General features: G+C 34.7%; 1 protein-coding gene and 3 pseudogenes across 2 annotated transcripts; 1 reads left to right on the top strand and 3 right to left on the bottom strand.

Moving 5' to 3' along the window:
- Positions 1-1,772: 1,772 nt before the first annotated feature.
- On the bottom strand, positions 1,773-3,432 carry LOC148929675 (acetylajmalan esterase 2-like). The gene is made up of 4 exons (XM_089069741.1): positions 3,096-3,432; positions 2,795-3,007; positions 2,545-2,693; positions 1,773-2,255 (listed from the first exon to the last, which is right to left on the bottom strand). The coding sequence occupies exons 1-4, from the start codon at positions 3,352-3,354 to the stop codon at positions 1,785-1,787; spliced, it is 1,092 nt and encodes a 363-aa protein (XP_088925867.1). The 5' UTR covers positions 3,355-3,432; the 3' UTR covers positions 1,773-1,784.
- A 4,936-nt stretch (positions 3,433-8,368) lies between these two features.
- Positions 8,369-11,329, bottom strand: LOC125197345 (receptor-like protein EIX2; annotated as a pseudogene). Its single transcript, XR_016128703.1, has 2 exons — positions 8,626-11,329; positions 8,369-8,515 (listed from the first exon to the last, which is right to left on the bottom strand). The product of XR_016128703.1 is annotated as a receptor-like protein EIX2 (transcript).
- Positions 11,330-14,022: 2,693 nt separating this feature from the next.
- On the bottom strand, positions 14,023-16,113 carry LOC125195537 (receptor-like protein EIX2; annotated as a pseudogene).
- Positions 16,114-17,693: 1,580 nt separating this feature from the next.
- LOC148929674 (uncharacterized) lies at positions 17,694-20,360 on the top strand (annotated as a pseudogene).
- The last annotated feature ends 2,027 nt before the right edge of the window (positions 20,361-22,387 follow it).

Raw genomic sequence — 22,387 nt, 5'->3', positions numbered from 1 at the left:
CCACCTTATTAAATGCAATATAACTGTAATGAATCTAGTTGAAAAGTCCTCCATGAGGAATTTCAATTATGTAAAGTGATCCTCGTCATTTATAGAGAGATTTCGGAAAAAAGGATTAAATTCGTTATCATTTCGAAATTTGGGATTAAATTCACGGACCTTTCGAAATATGGGTACGAGACATGCGAATTTTTTTGGGAATAAGGGATGTAGAAAGAAAACTGTGTTAATGGAACATGGCTCACATTTCATTAGAGAGAAAGAAATTACCTAAAATAGAAAAATTTTATTTTTATGGGATGGACCAAAACGGAAAGAGTTTCTATTTTTAGGGGACGGCAGGAGTACAATCTAAGCAAATTATGCTTTAAGCTTCATAACATGCCTATGTATATTTTGATGATTAATTATTGCTAATGAGTTATCAAATAATCTAATAGAGTTTTATTAGTAAATGAGGTAATATATCATTTTTATAACTGATATTTATATAGTACGAGTAGTATAAAAGAGTTGGGTTAATTAATAGCTAAAAAATATAGTACCAATTTTCGGTCCATTCAGATTTTTATCACGAATTTTAATTCTTGATATGTGGTGAAAAATTACATCACTTTAAACTTGTAGTAAATTTAGCATGATTAAATTTCTAGTGGCAAAAAATACTAAATTATATTAACCACACGAAGATATTTCTCATCAATTTAATGGCCAATTGAACTGAACATGCAAGAAGTTGAACATCTTTTTCTCATCAATGAAATGATGATTTTACTACTACGTTGAACGAACTACATTTATTATTTTCGTTGCAGAGCTAGTTCTATCTAGTTCGACCTCCTAAACGTTTTGGGAAAGAACCGTCAAAGAAAACCCGGACGGAGGTTTATATTACGTTTTGGGAAAGAACCGTCAAAGAAAACCCGGACGGAGGTTTATATAACAGCTCGAATCAAGATTAAAAAAAAAACTAAAATAACATTTATAATTAATTAAAATAGACGAACTACAAGACTAAGCATAGTTTTATAAGTATTTGGGTCGTTGTGATCAACGTCTCGTCCGTGTTAATTATGAAGCCTAAAATATCTCCTGCCATATTTATGATTTGTTTTCCTTGATGTATATTTCCTTGTGATTAATTTATTCCATAGAAAGATATTTCCTTATGGAATAGAATTAATGCTCTCTATTCATTTTTAGTCAAACCTCTTCTTTCCACCGAATTATACATTCAAACTTATATTAGTCCACTACTAAAGAGAACAAATAAGTTATAATGAAATTCAAAATATTTTGTAGTTATAATTTTATGTAATTGAATTTGAAGTAATAAAATTTTAATTATTTTAAAAATAGAATAGCCTTTTAAATCATGAAATTTGTTCAAAATCTGGTCTGTCCCATAGATTTTAAAATTGAAATATTAAATCACTAAGTTTAAATAATAAAAATTAACTTAAATTTGACATTGACTCTTAATTAGACTTAATATAGTAGTTGACATAGGACTAGTATAATACTATCAATCTAAGATCCATAATTTTTTTAGTGTTTCATTATCCTAAAAATATCACTAAGATTTAATATAGGAGTCTAAGTTATAATTGTTTGGGAGCATGCAGAAAGTAAATAGTAGAGGAATGAGAAAAAAAAGGTGTAACGTACAAAAAAATCAAAAAAACAAACGGTAATAAATTTAATTAAGTAGCACAAAAATTTGGAATCGAAAAATAAAATGAATGATAAAAAGCAAGAAATTAAAAAAAAAAAGTGATAAATGATCAGAAGCAGGCGAGTTGAGCAAAGAAGCGTGGTATCAACCATGCAGCCATGTGTTTGTAGCTTTGTTGAGTCATATGGATGCCATCCCAACTTATATGTCGATCAACATCTTCACACACACTGACATTAGCTCCTCCACACATTCTTTCCAAATCAAAATTGTATTTCCCTCCTATTCCGCAGCAAGCCCTCTCTACCTCATATCCATTATGTTTTCCCTTTTGGAGGAGATCTAGGTAAGCATTGTAATAGTCGTCGTAGACTATGACAATATTGGGATTCTCTTGTTTGAGTTTGAGGATGGCTTCTTGCAGAACCTCGTTGTGGTAATTCGCAAATTCATTCAACTCCGTCACGCAACTTTGGTTGTTAAGGGGCGCGCCTTGGAATGCTGTTTTATATATCGGAAGGCAACCGATCGGAAAGTTTCCGGGAACAACCAATCTTCTTGCACCCATCTTTATGGCTCTCTGCAACATTAATCATATTCATAACTTTCAATACCATAACTAAATAGCAAATTAAAGCATAACCTTTCCACTTTAATTGATTAAAATATTGATTAAATTTGTTGGTATTTTTTACAATATATCTTCAATAAATCATCTCATAATTTTCGATCGTCATATAGAACAATGTAAAATTTTGGATAAGAAATATCAATCAGAAATCGTAAAAGGTAGAAAAGTGATGATATAATTTGATATTTAAAAAAATTACAATTTTCTCTAATTGATGCATGACAATGTGTCAACTCACCTTAGTTCCATTAATCACGGCTTCAACCACTTGAGGAACCATGCTTTTCAATTCCTCCATCTGTTTCCCTTGAAAGATTGCGTAGTTGTAATTATTACCACCGGTTTCTCCCACCATGAACAAAGCACTTCGGAGTTTCTTGAAACGATCTATGTACTCACCAAACCAAATCCTCCATAATAATTATTCTACTACATATATATATATAGAGAGAGAGTAGATCGTAAAAGAAAGGATATATATTGTTTACCTATCTCATCAAGGCTGGTGGAATTGAAGTAGGAGTCCATCCAATCCAATTGAACGTCAAGAGAACTATTTGTCACCGGATTCGTTACGTTATGAGCAGCTAACACCTCAGACGGCAACGCGGTGGAACCAGCCACGGCAAAGTTGACTCCGTTCCCAAACCAAGTCCCCTTGTGTTTATACGGTGGAAGCAAAGGAAGCCCAACGGACATTGCTGTTCATCATATATTAACAATCGTGATTGTAACTAAATTAAAAGCATCTATAGTAATTAACTAAAACAAATTTAATATTAATCTTACCAATATAGTCTATCATTAAAAGGCCATTGGAGCAACGACCTGTAGCTTCCTCAAAGAACGTTTGGCCGTACGGCAGTTTCGCAAAATTCGTAGAGGCCCCGACCGGGTACTCTCTAATCAAATTTCCTACATCACTCATGGAATCTCCAAGTTGATAAATTTCATTGAAGTGGCAGTACCCAAAAATGTTACGAACAGCACCAACAGAAAAAATCAAACCAAAAATAACTACAACACTGAATATTGCTTTAAATACCATCGACAAAAATCTAAACTCACTACAATAGTCAAACACCACTAAGGTAGCCTAGTATATATAAGATGCTCGCCCAATTCGACAATAGAGAAAAATCTAAACGCACAACAACAAAAAGACAATACCAATCACCAATGTAGCTAAGTATATATAAGATGCTAATCCAATTCGAAGTCTGAAAGGATTGTCAATTGATATGCTTGGATTTTTTAAATTATACTATTAAGTATACTAATTTTATGTTGAAGATAATTTATAGTGTATATTAATATTATTTTTATGCGTATTACAAGGGATCAAGAATTGATATGCTTGGATTTTTTAAATTATACTATTAAGTATACTAATTTTATGTTGAAGATAATTTATAGTTTATATTTATATTATTTTTATGCGTATTACAAGGGATCAAGAAACATGTACATCTAAAGGAGTACATGTAAATAGGAAAATAAACATATTAGTATTATTTTTATTTAATTTTAATATTTTCCTTTTCTAACAAGGTTAATTACTTGTTAGATGTTACTAAATCTATTTTTTTTTGGTCAAGGTTGAATGTAATTAGAATAAACATAGTTGGCACTCCATCTAACAGGACTCGAATTGGACTATAATTTTAATACTAGTTAAAGCATGTCTCTAATAAACTAGTAGATTATATTTCTAACGACAAATCAAACAACTAAACCAATAATATAAATACAAAGAGAGAACAAAGCAATCGAAAGAGAAACAGCATGGGTGATCCAGATGAGAAAAATCTCTCAACCAAGGAGAAGAAAAAGGAGAAAAGTTTAATCTATACTATTATCTTTTGATATTATTAGATTTCTACTCCATCCATCCCTGATTAGGAGTCACACTTGGACCAGGCACAGGTTTTAAAAAATGTTAAGAAAAGTTTGTTGAAAAAGTTAGTGGAATATGTGAATCATTTTTTTTTATATTGGTTTTATAATAAAATGTGAGTGAATTGAGTTAGTGGAATGTTTGACCTACTTACTATTTAGGATAAAAATGAAGTGTGATTCTTCAACGGGGACGGACCGAAATGGAAAAGTGTGACTCTTAATCGGGGCGGAGGAAGTATTTGATAATTGCTCTGAAGATCAAATTTTGATCGGTTTTACATCACTTTTCGTTCAATGACTAATTGTTGTTCCCTCCTTGCTTACATTAACGTACTAACTGGTCGCGGTATGGAGGAGAGAGAAATTAGAGATAAACACAAACATATTTTGTTATTACACATTTGATAATTTTAAATAGTTAATTATCTAATAATAATAAGGGTTTAGGGTTTTATAGTCAAATTATGGTTTTACATACTGGCTTTAGGTTTCACCTACAAATTACCAAATAATTGATTTGTTCTGATTTTGTGGCCGATCAAGATTTTATCACTGATATAACTTAATATAAATCATAACTCAACAAATGAATTATTTACTTTAGTAATAGTCCTTCCGTCCCACTTAAGATAATACATTTTCCTTTTTAGTTTGTCCCAACTAAGATGACACATTTCCTTTTTTAGAAACTTTCTCTCTCCAATTAATACATCTAACCACTTTTTCTCATTCCTATGAAAATATTCATCTTTCTTTCTCTCTATTTAATACATACATCCACATTTTCTCTCTCCAATTAAACACAGTAATCAATAACTCCTAAAATCCCGTGTCGGCCAAGAAATGTGTCATCTTAGCCGGGACGGAGAGGGAGTAATATTATGTTGTTTAGCATCCTAAAACATGACATCATTTTAGTTAACGTTTGATAATGCCAACATATTTTAGATTACACATTTGATAATTAAAAAATGTTCTCTAATAAGAATAGTAGTAGCAATAAAAATTTATTCTTCAAATTTATGTCAAATTAGGGACCAAAATATATATGTATGTACATATTTGCACACTCCATAATTACACTGGTTGCAGTGTTTTAATCCCGCAAACTGAGTAAGGATATCTTCAGAAAGTAATTAAATTTCCTAAGCAAACTTGCCTTCGTTCCAATCAGACGGCGTCGGTGCGCTTTGTGCATTTGGAGGCCAAGCTCATGCCTCGACTCACACACTTTTTCCTATGTCAAGACAAACATGAAAGGCTTGCTATTTTCTTATTGGTAGATTCTGAGACATATGCTGTCGCATTACTTCTCCTCGTTGTTAAAGACAATGGAAAACTTATGAATTTCGGGACTCACTCGTTCGAAATCGGGCCGAGCCAGATTTTATGTCTCAGCCACCTTCTCGCAAAGTCTCAAATTCTGGAAAGGCCATTTATAAAAAAATAAAATAAAATCACTACAAATCGCAAACAAATCTTACAGCTGCAATTGCAAAAGTTGCATGGGAATGCGCAATGTTTAAACTTTAATAGAGCAAAAATGGACTATTGTATTAATATATTGTTTATGTTGAAAAATAAAATGTGAAAAATAAAACTCAAGTACTCTTGAAGACTACAATGTGATTAGGCTTGAATTGTTATTTGTGACTGTTGATGTTGACACTGTGTTGATATTTTCTGTTGTTGTTATTTTGTCATCCGTTGACATTTTTTAACGGTTCAGGTCATAGTTTGGAGTTTTTACAATATTTAGAGTTTGCAATTCGTTACATTTCTTATTTAATATTAAAACAAATACTTAAAGGTGACAAAATGTGGGAAACATATCGATGACCAGATCTTTATGGGGTTAACGCATTTTACTATAAAGTATAAGAATCATAATGTTAGTTTGCGTGTTTAAATTTGCATGTCCTGAATAATAAGAAAATTCTTTTCCTAAATCACACTCTCAGTCTCACAGGCATCGCCCATAAAAACAATTTTTAAGAAGAGAACATTTCGAAGAGCATAATGTTTAACATACAACATATTTAAGAAAATCATAATTGGAGTGTTAAGTGGTAAAATGGAGGGAAAATCTAGCAAAGAGAGAATATAGCCAAGTTCTTTTTTTAAAGCCCAGTTCAGCTTTATAGGCCCAATATTTGGCCTGTTTAAAGCCCAACTAAATATGCCATCCTCCGTTTTATACGAATATATTTAAGGCCTTTGTTTACGAATATAATTTGACCTAAATTCGTAATTCGGATTACTTTGCCTCTGAGATAATTTTATTTAAAATTTTTTAAAATTCAAAAGTAGAATAAGCTATCTGAATTCAAAAGAATCTCACACTTTGCGCTTTTGTTTTTGTAATCAAGCTTAGTCTTTATAACTTTGATAGCTTTATAGGGATATATGATGTTGTATCGTTTTGTATACGGATGGGACACTCTTGGAAAAAATTGGAACGTTATTAGGATCATATTTCATTTTCAAATCTGAAAAAATTGGAACGTTATTAGGATCATATTTCATTTTCAAATCTTAAGTGACTGGTGAAAATGTAATTGAATAAGATATAAGAATAAACACGGTCTCTATGCATGAGCAATGAGATCGAATAGGTCCTTATTGTATTTGCTAGAGAGCTGATATATAAGGGAAGGCCTCCGGTCTTTTCTTAGCTCATATTTATTTCTCTAGTGTGAGGTTTTGAGAAAAAGATTTAAATTAATTTGCAGCTTGTTAACATTTGCTTAATAGATAAAAATTTAAATCTCGTGGTTTAACATTCTATTTTCAAATTTTGCAACTATGGCTATAATTTGATCAACTCAGATCAAATTATAGTAATCTATTTAGTATCTGACTGTTACCAGTTTGTAATATAGATCAATTCCCTTTATGTATTAATGTAGAAAATATCAGAAATTAAATTAGTTCTATGCATCAAATTAAATTAGTTCTCATCCTGGTGGCATATGGACTGGCATGCATATTTCAAATTTCAAAATGTTATTTATGCATTAATGTGAAAAATATCAGAAGAAATTCTATATTTACAGGGAATACAGTGCATACGCATCGCAAACAAAGTGTTGAAAGTGCAAAAACACATACATAAACATTCATTTATAGAAGAAACAGCACAACTATTTATCACAATTGCCAAATCAAATCAAATTTGTCGAACTCAGCCCATCAATCAATATAATCATACATATTCACTGCGAGTGTGATGCAATGGAACATATAAAAATATCGACATTGTAAGTATTTGACAAATATTTGAAGAATATTGGAAAAATAGTTTTCATTCAGATGAAAAATGAAGCATTTGGTCATAATTTCGTCGTAAGAACTTGAAAATCAAAGAAAAATTACAAATTAGCAAAGTTATGTTTGACTATATTACAAACTCATAAAATTTTATTTTTATGATTTTTTTCCTAGTTATTTGTGTCCTGTCATATGCTATTACAAATTTTACTATTTTATGTACTAACTTTTTGAAAAAAAAAACATACAATAAATTGTTGGATTAGTTAAACATTCCTCCTCTAATTTCACCCAATAATTCAGAGATGTAAGTCACCCAATTTGTGGCAGTTTAGTTAGTGAATAGACTTATACTAAAATTGTCGAAATTAAAACGAGTTAAAAAGATTAAAAGATAGTGACATTAATTTTCGGCCCATTTTAAGCCCAGCTAAAGTTGATCAACCTCCCTTGGTGGACTTTGTTTCAGCAATATCAGTTTAGGCCCATTACGTTTGACATTTTAATTATTATTCATTACTAAATTAATTTTGTTATTCAAAATACATAACTCATTTGGAGTAACATGTTTTTTATTTTCAAAACCAAATTTTTTAAATATAGTTTTTGTTTGACCATGATTAACAAATTGAATATGTTGGCGGAATTTAAATATTGTACATGATTTTCTCATTAGTAAAATGAAGAATTCATTAGTACGTTCATCAAGAATTAATTTTTTTTTAGTTAGACTCGACTAGTAAAAGAAAAATTATTAAGAAAGTCCAATTTCTTAAACACCCAGGGTATATATTGTTGGCTATTTATAGTTTAGAGAAAAATATTGCATAAGCATAGCATTTTCCTACTATGAAAACAGAGTGAGTGAAAGTACAAAAACACAAACATCCATGTCTAGAAAAAAACAAATACATACCAACATATAGTTTACAAAGGAAAGTAAAAACACTAAAAAATTAAAATTACAATAACTTAGAAATAACATCACCAGCTCCGAGTTTGTTCACCTTGTTTCATCTCTAAAGCGAGTAGTGTCACCGCTGAAAAAAATTGGGAATGTTATAAATTCAAAAAATAAAATGTTGATTGCAATATTTTAAAGTAATGTGAATATAACAAATTCGAGTAAATGAAATGTAGTTGATATTACCTGTATTGCATTTCAATTTCTTCTCCATTTGGATACAAACACAACAATCCTGACGTAGAACCAATCTCCAAAAGCATCCAACAAGTTGAAGAATGAAATTCTCCATGATTTCTTCAATATGAATGAACCAATAACTCCCCAAAATCCAAAGATAAAACCAAAGCCCATTGATATGCCAACCTCTTGCATAAATGAGAAGACGTCGTCTTTATCATTTATATTTCCTTTTGAATTAGTGGTGGATGGCCTTAAGATATCTCCGGGGCACTTTGGTAGAGGGTCGCCACATAGTCCATCATTACCGGCATAATACGATGCATTGAAGCTCTGAAGTTGAGTACCGGTTGGAATTTTTCCAGACAAACTGTTGTTCGACAAATCGAGAAAACCAAGAGTGTGTATTCCTGCCAAACTTATAGGTATCTTGCCAGAGAATTGGTTGTAAGATAGATCAAGAGCATCTAGCACCTCCATATTACCAATATCTGGAATTATATATCCTGCCAAACTATTTCTTGATAGATCAAGGATATTAATCCCCTCATAGTGGAAAACGATTTGGGAATGTTTCCGGTCAATCTATTGCTAGAAAAATCAATGAGTTTGAGCCATTTGACATTATTCCAATATTCCGATTCCTTGCCTTTCCATTGAAATGATGAATATCCATTGTGCTTATTTTCATTCATAAGGTCTATCGAAGCAAAAAGATATTCATCAATATCTGGATTTTGGATATACTTACCAGACAAGACAGTAAAATTGTTGAAGCAATCGGGTATTATCGAAGAAAAGTTATTTATCGACAAATCCAGAATTTGAATAAATGTAAGATTGCATATCTGGGAAGGAATACTGCCATGCAATTTATTTCTTCGAAGATTTAGAAATATCATGTTTGGCAACTGGCCAATCCAAGTTGGGACCTCTCCTGTTAACTTGTTCCCTCCAACATCAAAGATAATCAATGTTTGGCAATGTCTCAAACTAAAAGGCAACTCACCAGATAAATTATTACCACGCATCTGTAGGGCAAAAAGGTTTTGTAACTCGAACAAAGAGCCAGGTATTTCACCTGTAAATTTGTTGTTAGCCAAGTTGATGGAGAACAATTCCGGCATTTTCTCCCAGCAGTTGGGAACCTGTCCTTCCAACAGATTATTGGAGAGGCAAAGAGTCTCAAGCTGATCGTGGTGTGTTTCACAAATAGATGGAATTGAACCGGAAAACATATTTCCACTCAACTGAATCTCATAAGTAGTTGCAGGAAATAATGGTATAGGACCTGAGAATTGATTGTAACTAACATCCATATACATGATGGAGGTGGATGAGAGATTCGGAATTGTACCACTTATTTGATTGTCTGAGAGATATAGGGTATCTAATAAGGAAGACGTATTCCACAACCATATGGGGACTTCATCTCTTATATTGGCACCACTGAGATAAAGGGATGACAAATTCCTCTGAGATCGAATCCATTTTGGAAAATATGGACCCACATCGCACTCAACTAAATATATGCTACTCAACTGAAAAGGAGGACTCCAATCAGGGGCAATATCCAAGTTCAATAATGGATTGTAGGATAAATCCAGTGTAGTTAACTTATCAAGCTTTATGAAGTGGGATTCAGACACTAAACCTTCCAAAGAATTAAAAGAAAGATGTACATTTGAAGCTCGGAGAGTTGGCCAAGACTCAGAGGAATGGGACCTGTAAAGTTGTTTCTGGAGAGGTATAAGTGTGTCAACGAAGGAAATGGTCTTAGGTCTAGGATCGATCCGTTGAATTGATTTCCATACAAGTTTAGTATTTGGAGTGATTTCAACACAGAACCAAGTATAGAAAGAGACATTGAAGTCAAAGAGTTAAACGAGAGATCAAGTGCGCGTAGATTGGTAAGGTTCCTTAATTCAGGAGGAACAACCCCAGAAAAATTAGAATCCTGAAGAGACAAGTGTTGCAATTGTTTCATGGAACCAATGAATTCCGGGATTGGAGTGCCTCCAAAATCATTCTTATGAAGGACAAGTGAGCGTAGGTTGGTAAGGTTCCCTAATTGAGGAGGGACGGTCACCAAACTATTGAAACTAAGATCAAGTGAGCGTAGGTTGGTAAGGTTCCACAATTGGGGAGGAACGATCCTCAGATAATTCCAACTAAGGTCAAGTGACCGTAGATTGGTAAGGTTCCCTAACTCAGGAGGGATAGTCTCAAAACCATTCCAACCGAGTGCAAGCGAGCGTAGGTTGGTAAGGTTCCCTAACTGAGGAGGAAATTTCCCATAAAAGCCAGAATGCTCAAGAGATAAGTGTTGTAATTGTTTCATAGACCCAATGAATTCTGGAATTGGAATGGATCCAAACTCATTCCAATCCAGGTTGAGATGACTTAAATGATGCAACTCAAGCAATGAAGAACGAACCTCACCTCGCAATCCAAAGTTATCACATTTGAGGGCGATGACATGGCCAGTGGTGTTGCTGCACTCAACACCATGCCATTTGCAGCATTCGTTGCTTCGCCACGACGAGAGAACACCATCGTTGATGAGGCCATTTTTGAAGCTAAGAAGAGCTTCTCTCTCACTCTCGATGCATCTCACTTCCGCGTCTCCTGAAACAAACACACAAGAAAGAACAACAAGAACAAATTTGATTGCTATTCTTTTTTCAGAAATCATACTCTCTTTACTCATGTATTGAAGTGAATTGTATTTTGTAGGATACTGAATTGTATATTAAGGGTAACGGTTTAAATAGGCAAAATCTCTAAAATGAAATCCAACGTACCTCGAAAACTTGACAGTCAACTTGAAAAACAAAACAAGAAAGTGACACTTGACTAAGTTATAATCACAAATCATATAAAAATAAATTTTTAAGATATAATTCATGATAAGATATAGTATAACGTTAAAAGAGGTCCGAGCTTTTATATTACGATTTTTTTTTTCAACATGTAAAAAATTCGAACGTAAGGATTGCGTTCCAAATCAGAGAAGAAAAATGACACATAGTAAAGCGAAGGTTGACTAAATTATTATCACTAAAAATATGTACATTATAAATTGAAACATAATTCGTGATTATGTACAAAGATATTCTTCCATCAATTTAATGTGCAAATTTAACTGTACAGGCATGAAGATTGTACAATATGATTTTTACATCAATGAAATGAAGAATTGAACGAACCATATTCATTATTTTGGTCGAAGCGAAAAATTATAAAATAATTACTTATTGTTATATTCTTTGTTTAAATAAATCTCCAAAATAAATCTTATGAAATTTTATTTTTATAGTATCAATTATATCCGATTCTTTTCTACGTACCAAATTTATCTCAATCTTAAAATTATACTATCAGACACCAAATGATTCATGATCGTATAGCGCAGAAATTGGGTTGGTGTTTTAAAAGACGAAATAATTTCCAGCATAGAGTAGTGATATAGGACAACTATTAATTTAATGCATAACTATAGACTAAAGCACGAAGTTCACTATAATTGCGTTTTGGTCACTATAAATTTGTTTTAATTCATTAATAGTCTTTTAGTTTCGTAACATAGATTTGAAAATACGGATTGTACAGAAATGTCATTATAAGGAAGGGTTTAGGTTTAGTTCACTATAACAGTGTTTTCGTTCACTATAAAGGAGTTTAGTTCATAGCATGAATATGAAAACACAGAGACAAAGTGAACCAAAACAGTCTTACAGAGAACTCCATGTTTTCAAAATTCATCTAATCTCATCCTTCCATTTTTTATCTAATAGCTGAAATTTATTTTATAACATTTTATTTAGTGTTCCAAGATATAAACAAAATTTAACGTAAGAATTGTATTCAAAATGAATGGAAAAAGGACCAAAGAGTAAAGCGAAGGTTGACTAATTCATGCTCACTTAAAATATTACATAATAAATTGGAAGACAATTCATAATGATTATATACGAAGATTATAAATTCTCCAATAAATACAAAATAAAAGATAAAATATATGTGGTATTCAAAAACAAATGCTACAAAAAACTCAGATGAGTTTGACTGATTCATAAACAATAGGTAGTATAATTTCGCGTAAGAACTTGAGTCCAAATTCAAAGAAAAGTTATGTACAAAATAGCAAAGTTATGTTTGATTATATTAAAAACTAATAAATTTTGTGTTCATGATTTTTTTTTTTCCTAGAGTTATTTGTGTCCTGTCATGTGTTATTTTAAATTTTCTACTATTTTATAGCTATATTTTTAAAAACAAATTCATATACTCCACTATGGATGATGCAACGCAATTAAATTAGTTTAACACTCCTCTAAGTCACCCAATTTTTGTGAGCTTAGTTAGTGAATTCTAGTTATACTTATAGATAAGAAAATAAAAATTGCAGAAAATAAAACGATTAAACGATAATGACATTAATTTTCGGGCCCATTAGGCCCAGCTAAATTTTATCAACCTCCGTTGTGGTCTTTGTTTTAGCTACATCAGTTTAGGCCCATTAGGTTTGACGTTTTCATTATTTTTCATTACATTAATTTTTCTAATTCATATATTATATACTAATTTGGGGTAACATGTTTTTCTTTAGAAAACAGTTTTTAAAATATTTTTTTTTTGACCTAGATTAACAAATTGAATATTTGGGCCCATTAATGTAGGGTTTAAAATTTTATAAACAGGGCCCAAAGCTGCTGGAATTCTATTTATATTGCTTAGTCCGAATCTTGTATTCCACTTAATTGGACTTTAAACATTTCATTGAGTTTATTGTACTCTAAACGGAATTGAGTTAAATTTAATAATCTTTGAGTATAAATATTATCATATTAAATGTTGTCACGTATGGAATTAATTAGTGCTTTGGTGTTATTCCAAACACTCAATAATAAATGGAAAGTTAATTCATGAAGATTATATACAATGATATTTCGCATCAACAATGGCGAATTTAAGTGCATGAAGATTGTATATGATTTTCTCATCAACAATGTGAAGAATTTATATATCTATAAAGGTGAGGGGCATTTGCCTCGCGGGCTGCTTAAGGACTGGCTCTGCGCCCCCTGTGCACGAGTGACGTGGAGTCGATGAATTCGTGATTAGATTCAGTAAATTTCAGTTGTACCATACTTCGAAAATCAAGGTTAATGCATTGTGTATTTGTCTTTGTCTTAGATTACTAAAAAACACATGTTCATTATAAAGAAGCAACACATTTATACACACCAACATAAAGTATACAAATACAAGTAGAATACAATGAAAACAAATTAAAACTACATTCACCCAATTCACATGAGAAACGAGATGAATTTTTATTTCCCTATTACAACAACTTAGAAAGATCATCGGTCATGAGCTTGCTCAACTTGATTCAACTTAGAAACTTGATTCATCGGGGCACTTTGGTAGAGGGTCACCACATAGTCCATCATTATCAGCATAAGCCGATGTGTTGAAGCTCTGAAGTTGAGTACCCGTTGGAATTTTTCCAGACAAATTGTTGTTCGACAAATCAAGAACACCAAGAGTGTCTATTTCTGCCAAACTTGTAGGTATTTGGCCAGCGAGTTGGTTGTGAGAAAGATCAAGAGAGTCTAGCAACTCCATTTTACCAATATCTGGAATTATATAGCCCGTCAAACTATTTCTAGATAGATTCAAGGATCTCAATCCCCTCATAGTAGAAAACGATTTGGGGATGTTCCCGGTCAATCCATTGCTTGAAAAATCAATGAGTTTGAGAAGCACTATATTACCCCGATTATATTCAAATTCCTGACCTTTCCATTGAAACGATGAAAATCCGTTTTCATGTACGGAGCTTTGACCAAAACTAGGTATAATGAAAGGCATATTTTTCGACCTATTCAAGAATGTAAAATTGTCAAAGCAATCAGGTATTACCGAAGACAGATTGTTTATCGATAAATCCAGAACTTGAATATTAGTAAGATTGCATATCTCGGGAGGGATACTGCCATGCAATTTATTTCCACGAAGGTTTAGAAAGAACACTCCATACAACTGGCCAATCCAAGAGGGGATCTTTCCTGTTAACTTGTTCCCCCCGACATCAATGGATAACAATTGTTGGCAAAGGCTCAAATTGTAAGGCAACTCACCAGATAAATTATTACCATGCATTTGGAGTCTATTTAATTTTTGTAAACTGCTTAAAGAGGGAGGGATTTCACCAGAAAGACTGTTGTTAGCCAGATTAAGGGTGTGCAAGTTCGGCAATTTCTCCCAGCAGTCGGGAACCTCTCCCGCCAACTGATTATTTGAAATGTCAAGATGTAGGAGATCATGGTGGTCAGTGTTGCAAATAGATGAAATTGAGCCGGAGAACATATTTCCACTTAATAGAAACTCGGAGGTTGTGGCGGGAAATAATGGTATAGGACCCGAGAATTGATTGTAACTAAGATGCGTATACCGGATGGAGGTGGATGAGAGATTCGGAATAGTACCATTAATTTGATTGTCGGACAGATATAAGCCACGTAATGAAGAAGACACACTCCACAACCACCTCGGGGCTTCATCTCTTATATTGGCACTACTAAGATCAAGGGATGACAAATTCCTCTGAGTTTGAATCCATTTTGGAAAATACGGGCCCACATTGCACCCGACTAAAGATAAGATATTCAACTGAAAAGGCGGAATCCAATCAGAAGCAATATGCAAGGATGGATTAAAGGATAAATATAGTCTTTGTAACTTATCAAGCTTGATGAAGTGGGACTCAGAAACTAAACCTTCCAAATAATTATAAGATAGAGATAGAAGTTGAAGATTTGAGAGTTGGCCAATACTCATAGGAATGGTGCCTGTAAAGTTATTAACCATAAGATTTAGTTCTATCAATGAAGGAAATGCTCTCGGGTCTGGCATTGAACCATTGATTTGGTTAACAGACAAGTCCAGCTTTTCAAGTGATTCAAATACAGAACCAAGCATAAAAGGGGATATGGAACTCAAAGAGTTAAACGAGAGATCGAGTGAGCGTAGGTTGGTGAGGTTCCCTAACTGAGCAGGAATACTCCCAGAAAAGTTAGAATCTCTAAGAAACAAGTGTTGCAATTGCTTCATAGAACCAATGAATTACGGGATTGGAGTGCCTCCAAAATCATTCCCACTGAGATCATGATGATTTAAATGATGCAACTCAAGCAACGAAGAGCCAACCTTACCTCCAAAATTTAAACCAAAAATTTTGAGGGCGATGACATGGCCAGTGGTGTTGCTGCACTCAACACCGAGCCATTCACAGCATTCGTTGCTCCGCCACGACGAGATAATACCAAACCGGTCCATGGTGCCATTCGTGAAGCTAAGAAGAGCTTCTCGCTCACTCTCGATGCATCTCACTTCTGCGTCTCCTGAAACAAACACACAAGAAAGAACAAAAAAAAAAATTTTGATTGTTATTCTTTTTTCAGAAATCATACTCTCTTTACTCATGTATTGAAGTGAATTATATTTTGTTGGATACTCAAGTACCTCAAGAGTAACAGTTTAAATAGGAAAAATCTCTAAATTGAAATCCAACATACCTCAACAATTTGACAGTCAACTTGAAAAACAAAACAAAGAGAGTGAAATTTGACCAAGTTATAATCACAAATCATATAAAAATAATTTTTTAAGATATAATTCATGATAAGATATAGTATAACGATTTTATATTACGATTTTTTTTTCAGCATATAAAAAATTTGAATGTAAGGATTGCGTTCCAAATCAGAGAAGAAAAAAGACAAATAGTAAAGCGAAGGTTGACTAACTTATTATCACTAAAAATATGTACATTATAAATTGAAACATAATTTGTGATTATGTACAAAGATATTCCTCCAAAATAAATCTTTTGAAATTTTATTTATATCCGACTCTTTTGTACTTACCAAATTATCTAAATCTAAAAACTTGTACTATCTAAGACGAAATAATTCAAGATAACATTGCGTACAAATCGGGTTGGTGTTTTAAAAGACGAAATAATTTCCAACCTAGAGTAGTGATATAGGATAACTGTTAATTTAAACAATAGACTAAAACATGAAGTTTACTATAATTGCATTTTGGTCACAATAAAGTTGTTTTAGTTTATTAATTATAAATGCGTTTTAGTTCGTAACATAGATTTAAAAACACGGATCGAACAAAAATGTGTCATTATAATGAAGGGTTAGGTTTAGTTCACTATAAAGACGCTTAGTTCATAACACGAATTTGAACACAGATTGAACCAATACACTCTTATAGTGAACTCCATATTTTCAAAATTCATCTAATCTCATCCTTCAATTTTTTCATCTAATGGCTGGTATTTGTTTAATTATGCATGTTATTTAGTTGTACATTAATCACTTCTCTTCCAAGATAATAAACAAAATTTAACGTAAGTATTGTGTTCAAAATCAATGGAAAAAGGACCAAATAGTAAAGCGAAGGTTGACTAATTCATGGGGTTAATTCTTCTTTTGTTCTAGGCTTGTAATTGCATTCCATCTTAATGAAGGAGAATAGATTTGTTCCCAGTTAGGGAGTGACGCATAAAGGTTATGCGTCACTCTTAATGAAACGCATAAAGGAGATGCGTCTTTATTGAAAGACGCATAACGATGATGCGTCGTTAAAGTGAAAACGCATAAAATATTGCGTTTTACAAAGACGCATAACCCTTATGCGTCTTTCAGTAATGACGCATATAGCTTATGCGTCTTTCCCTTATGACGCATATAGATTATGCGTCTTTCGTTAATGACGCATATACGTTATGCGTCTTTCAGTCGGGTTTTAAAGGGCAGAAGGCGCAAACAGAACAGAAGCAGAAGCAAGGAGTCACGGGTTGGCGATTTCCGCCGTTTTTCGACGATTTCGGTCGATTTTCAGCATTTTCTTCATAAGTACCGGTAATTGTACTTCAATTTAGCTACATTCATCTTTATTCATGTTTATTTTGCTTTCATTTGTTAGTTTTACCCAATTTTTTAAATTAGGGCTTATAGGAAAAATGTCCCTAATTGTTGTTTTTGGAAAATGTTATTGATGCAGAAATCATGCAAGTATTTGTGAGTTTGTATTGGGGTGGTAGAGTAGTTCAACTACCCCATATGGGTATTGGTTATGATCCACCTCGTGCGAGGAGCTCCATCGTATTAAATTCGTGTGTTTCCTATTCTGAATTGGTTGCAATGATATGTGATGCGATGAGAATAGATATGAACCAACACACTATTGAATTATTGTGGAGACAATGTATAATCTTTGCTTCCGGTATGAGTTATACATGTTCTGTGATTTGCAATGATGAAAGTGTAATGTTTATGTTCAACAATGCTCGAAATTCAAGTGGGTGTATTGAATTATTTGTTGAGTATTCACCTGTGAGAAGTTCAGAAATCCCACCAGTTGTTGATTGTGGTATTGGATCATCTGCGAGGGTTGAACTTTTGAGCTCAGACTGTGGTATTGGATCATCTGCTAGGGGTGAACATATGAACTTTGATCATAGTATGAATGAGCAGAGAGATGTTGTAGATGCTGTTGATGTTGGTGTTGGATTGAATGATGAGGTAGATGTTGTAGATGTTCTTAATGAGCCAACAGCATTATCTGAGACTGAGCCATAACCCGATCTCTGTGATGGTGATGGTTCTTCTGATGATGGTGATGGTTCTTCTGATGATGAGATAATACCTTGTAAACCTGTTGTACAAGGTGAACAACCACTTCCAGAGTACAACACTAGGGGGTTGAAATTCTTTCGCAAATTACCAAGTGGTCCTTCTGGAGTATCTGATGATGTTGTTGATAATGAACATAGCAATTTGTATTGGGATGAGAAAGAGCCGCATCGGATTGTGTTGGGAACAAAATTTGATTCCAAGCTTCATGTGAAGACTGCTATAACTGTGTGGAGTTTGTGGCAGGAAAAACAGTTTAAGGTCGTCGAGAGCAAATTAAGAAGAAGGTGGCATGCCGTATGCAAATTTCCAGCAGGAACGACAGCAACAGGTATAGGCATCATCAGCACCACCGACGCTGAAAAAGCGAGGGAATGTAAGTGGGAGGTTTCAGTTACACAAAGGGCTCATGACGATATGTGGGAAGTTAGAAAGTGGATGGGTCGACATACTTGTGTAGGCCATCGTGCTAACAGAGATCATGCTAACTTCTCATCGGCAATGATTGCTCTGTGTATTCGACATCATGTGCGACAATGTGCCGATTTCAAGGTCTTCTCAATAATAGCTGATATTCAAGACAGATTTGGTGTGTCAATCAGTTATAAGAAGGCATGGTATGCAAAGAGAAAGGCTATAGAGTTTGTATATGGTGGATGGGAGGAATCATTCAGGCAGTTGCCAAGCTACATGTTTGAACTCCAGTCACAGAATCCGGGCACAATTGTTGAATGGAAGCACAACGAGTTGTTGAGTCAGAGACGTACAAATGTGTTCAACTATGTTTTCTGGGCATTTGGGCCTGCAATACATGCTTTCCAGAAGGCTGCACCGGTGTTAACAATAGATGGGACTCACCTCCGAGGAAGATTTAAAGGTAAGCTGCTTGTTGCTTGTGGTTTTGATGCTAACAAGACATGCTTGCCTATTGCATATGCTGTGGTGGATGAAGAAACCAATGACAGTTGGTCGTGGTTTTTGGATCATGTAAGAACTCATGTGGTGAAATACGAGAGAGAGGTGTGCATTATATCAGATAGGCATAAAGGAATCTTCAAAGCAATGGAGTCTGCAATCATGACAAGGGCCCCGCAGATACACCACAAATTTTGTTTGGTCCATGTGCGAGCAAATGTGTTGAAGAAGCACAAGGGCCCCAGTGTGAAGGCCAAAATCTGGAAGTTGGGGGTTAGTACTCAGGTACGTAAATTTGACAGAAGAAGTCGAGCACTATCTGATGTCAGCCGTGGTGCGATGCGGATGCTTGATAGGATTACAAAAGAACGTTGGTCGCTATGCTACGATGGTGGACTTCGATGGGGGGTGGCCACAACAAACATGTCGGAGTGCTACAACAATGTTTTGAGGGGTGTTAGAGAGTTGCCAATTAGAGCTTTGGTTGATTTGACATTTTGGAGGACGGTGAAATGGTGGGTGCAGAAGAAGACAACAATTGAACACACTGAAGGTGAGTTAACCCCGTGGGCGAGGGACATGCTTGCTAGGAATGACTCAAAGGGGCGAAAACATTACATTACTGTACTTGACCGAGATACAGGGAAGTATCATGTCCGAACTCGAGGAAGAATAGAAAATGGAGTGTCAAAGGGCAACAATGTACAAAAAGTCAGGTATCTGGAGTCGACGTGTAGTTGTGGTAAGTGGCAGACGTGGAGAATTCCTTGTTCATATGGTTGTGCAGTTGCTAGAGACAGAGGTCACGTCATGATTGACCTTATAGATAAGTCCTACTACCTAAGTACATGGAGATCACAGTACTATGGTGAAAATTCATTTGATGCACCAAGACACGAAGATTATTGGGTTGAACCTCCATGGAAATTGTGCATCACCCCCCAGCAGTTGATTCCTAGAAGGCGTGGCCGAATTAGAAGAAGGAGGATACGTAATCAAATGGATATCAGCGAGGAAGATGAACCGAGGGCTCCCCGCCGTTGCAAAAATTGCGGGAAAGAGGGGCATGACCGAAGAAATTGCACAGACGGTGCTGTTCAGTAATTTCATGGTATATATTTGATTTGTGTATTTGAGAGCTGTTAGGTTTTTTATTGACAATTTCAGTTGATTTGCAGGAACGGCAGACAAGAGAGGGCATGACGTCGAGGCTGAATATTGTTGATGTTTGTTTTTGAGCATATGTGATGGATCTTATATGACATTTACTATGTTTGTTTTTGGGCATATGTGATGGATCTTATTTGACATTTACTATGTTTGTTTATCAACATTTTGTGGTAGATGTTGTTGACAATTATTATGATTTATATTGACTTTAGTTGTCAGTTATTATGTCAAATGAATTCTGTTGTCATTTTTTTCAAGCAGGTGGAATGAGTGTTTGACAATCGATACTTTGTATTGTCAATTTTTAAAAAAATTTGCAAGAATTTACCTTAATTATGTGACCAAAGCCTGTTTAAAAATAAACAAATACCAACATATTTATAAACAAAATTCCACCAAAGACCATTAAAACATATAAGTTCAACTGAAAGATACATATGACACCAACTCATATCAAAAACCTATTTCCCCGAAGGAGTGTATTTTGTTGCAGCTTTCCCTTTGTTCCTCCTTGTTGAAAATTCCCTTAATACATTGTGCATTGCCTTCCCAATCTTACTTGATGAACTCTTCACAATTGGGCGTGACGATCCCTCGGTAGGTGGTCGAGATATTACTACTTCATCCCCTTCCACACTTCCTGATTCCGCGTCCTCTTCTTCCTCGTCTTCTTCTTCGTTGTCCTCTTCTTCCTGTTCCTGTTCCCGCTGACCCTCTTCTTCCCTCACACGAGCCACAAATTGGTAATTCTGGAAATATGAATCACGTCGTGCTCTAGCTGCATCCCAATCAGTACCAGCGTCGAAGAATGAATCACATGATAATCTTGTTCCCCATTGCGAGTCGTCGTGGCTTGAACCACTCATCTGGAACTGTGACCCTGGGTAGACAGACCAACTGGGGGATCGTACTCTGGACTCAGTGGCTCTGGTTCCGCATAATCAGGCTGCGGCTGTTGCGGCTGCGACAACCTATACTGTCGGGTATACCGGTGTCCACCTACTCGAACACCCGGCACTCCATGACGAATAGAAGTCGGTGGGCGTGTCGGCATGACCACATCTCGCCGTTGCGACGTGGGATACTCCATCACATCAGTATTACCTGTCGCACGAAGACCCTCAGCAACCATTTCTCGAATCTGCCGTAACCGAGGATCGGTGTCATGTTCAGAGGTCAAATGCCATATCCCCTGAGCCATCTCAACCTGGATAATACAAAATCATTAAAACCAACATATACAAATTTAAAACTGAATTCATTTTTATATACAAAAACATACCAACACTTTCATAGAAGAGGCTGACTCGTTCATCCCAGTCGTTGACTGTGTCCCAGGTTGAGTTAGGTATGACACCGTGATCCTATTGTACCACGCCATATAGCCCGGATTAATGCGACCTTCCATGCCCGCCGTTGCATGGTCAAAAGTTGATTGGAACCTCTCGTGTCTCATATCCCACTCATCAATGTACAATTTATGTTTCTTTGCCCAATCAGCGCCCTTCATCCCACGACGGTGACTTTTACACAAATGTCCGGCATTCTTTAGCATCCAATCATGATACTCAGGAATACGCTGGTAGCGGTTAAATTGTCGGCAAACCCGTCCAGCCTTGTGTGCCTCGACAAATGACCAGCACACCAAGTAAGTGTCGCACAAGAAGGATGCGGTCGAATCAATGCAGTGATCGGGCAAGATGCAATCTATGTACGGTGTCCACAGAAACTACAAACATATAATATAAAAATCAAATTAGCAACTGGCCGGGATGAATCAGTGATAATTGATTAGGATATAATAAAAAACCTATAATATAAAAATCATAGTTATAGTAAATTCATTAACTAAGACAATGGAAATAAATTTCACCTGGCCGGGACGAATCAGTGATAATTGATCACGATAATAAGCAACTGAATATCGGGGAGCATTTCCTATTTCAGTCACTCCGTGCCAC

This window comes from Salvia hispanica, chromosome 4 (genome assembly GCF_029641045.1).
Source record: "Salvia hispanica isolate PSC_SH4W2 chromosome 4, Shi_PSC_v1, whole genome shotgun sequence".
Taxonomy (NCBI): Eukaryota; Viridiplantae; Streptophyta; class Magnoliopsida; order Lamiales; family Lamiaceae; genus Salvia; species Salvia hispanica.
Note: the sequence above shows the minus strand (reverse complement) of the source record. Positions and strands in the feature narration are given on the sequence as shown.

Bases quoted from the DNA above. Each gene is read 5' to 3' on its own strand.
- LOC148929675 (XM_089069741.1), bottom strand. From the start codon at position 3,354: ATGGTATTTAAAGCAATATTCAGTGTTGTAGTTATTTTTGGTTTGATT. The intron at 3,008-3,095 runs GTAAGATTAATA...TATGATGAACAG, and splicing joins TTTAATGATAGACTATATTG to CAATGTCCGTTGGGCTTCCT. The intron at 2,694-2,794 runs GTAAACAATATA...GTGAGTACATAG, and splicing joins CACCAGCCTTGATGAGATAG to ATCGTTTCAAGAAACTCCGA.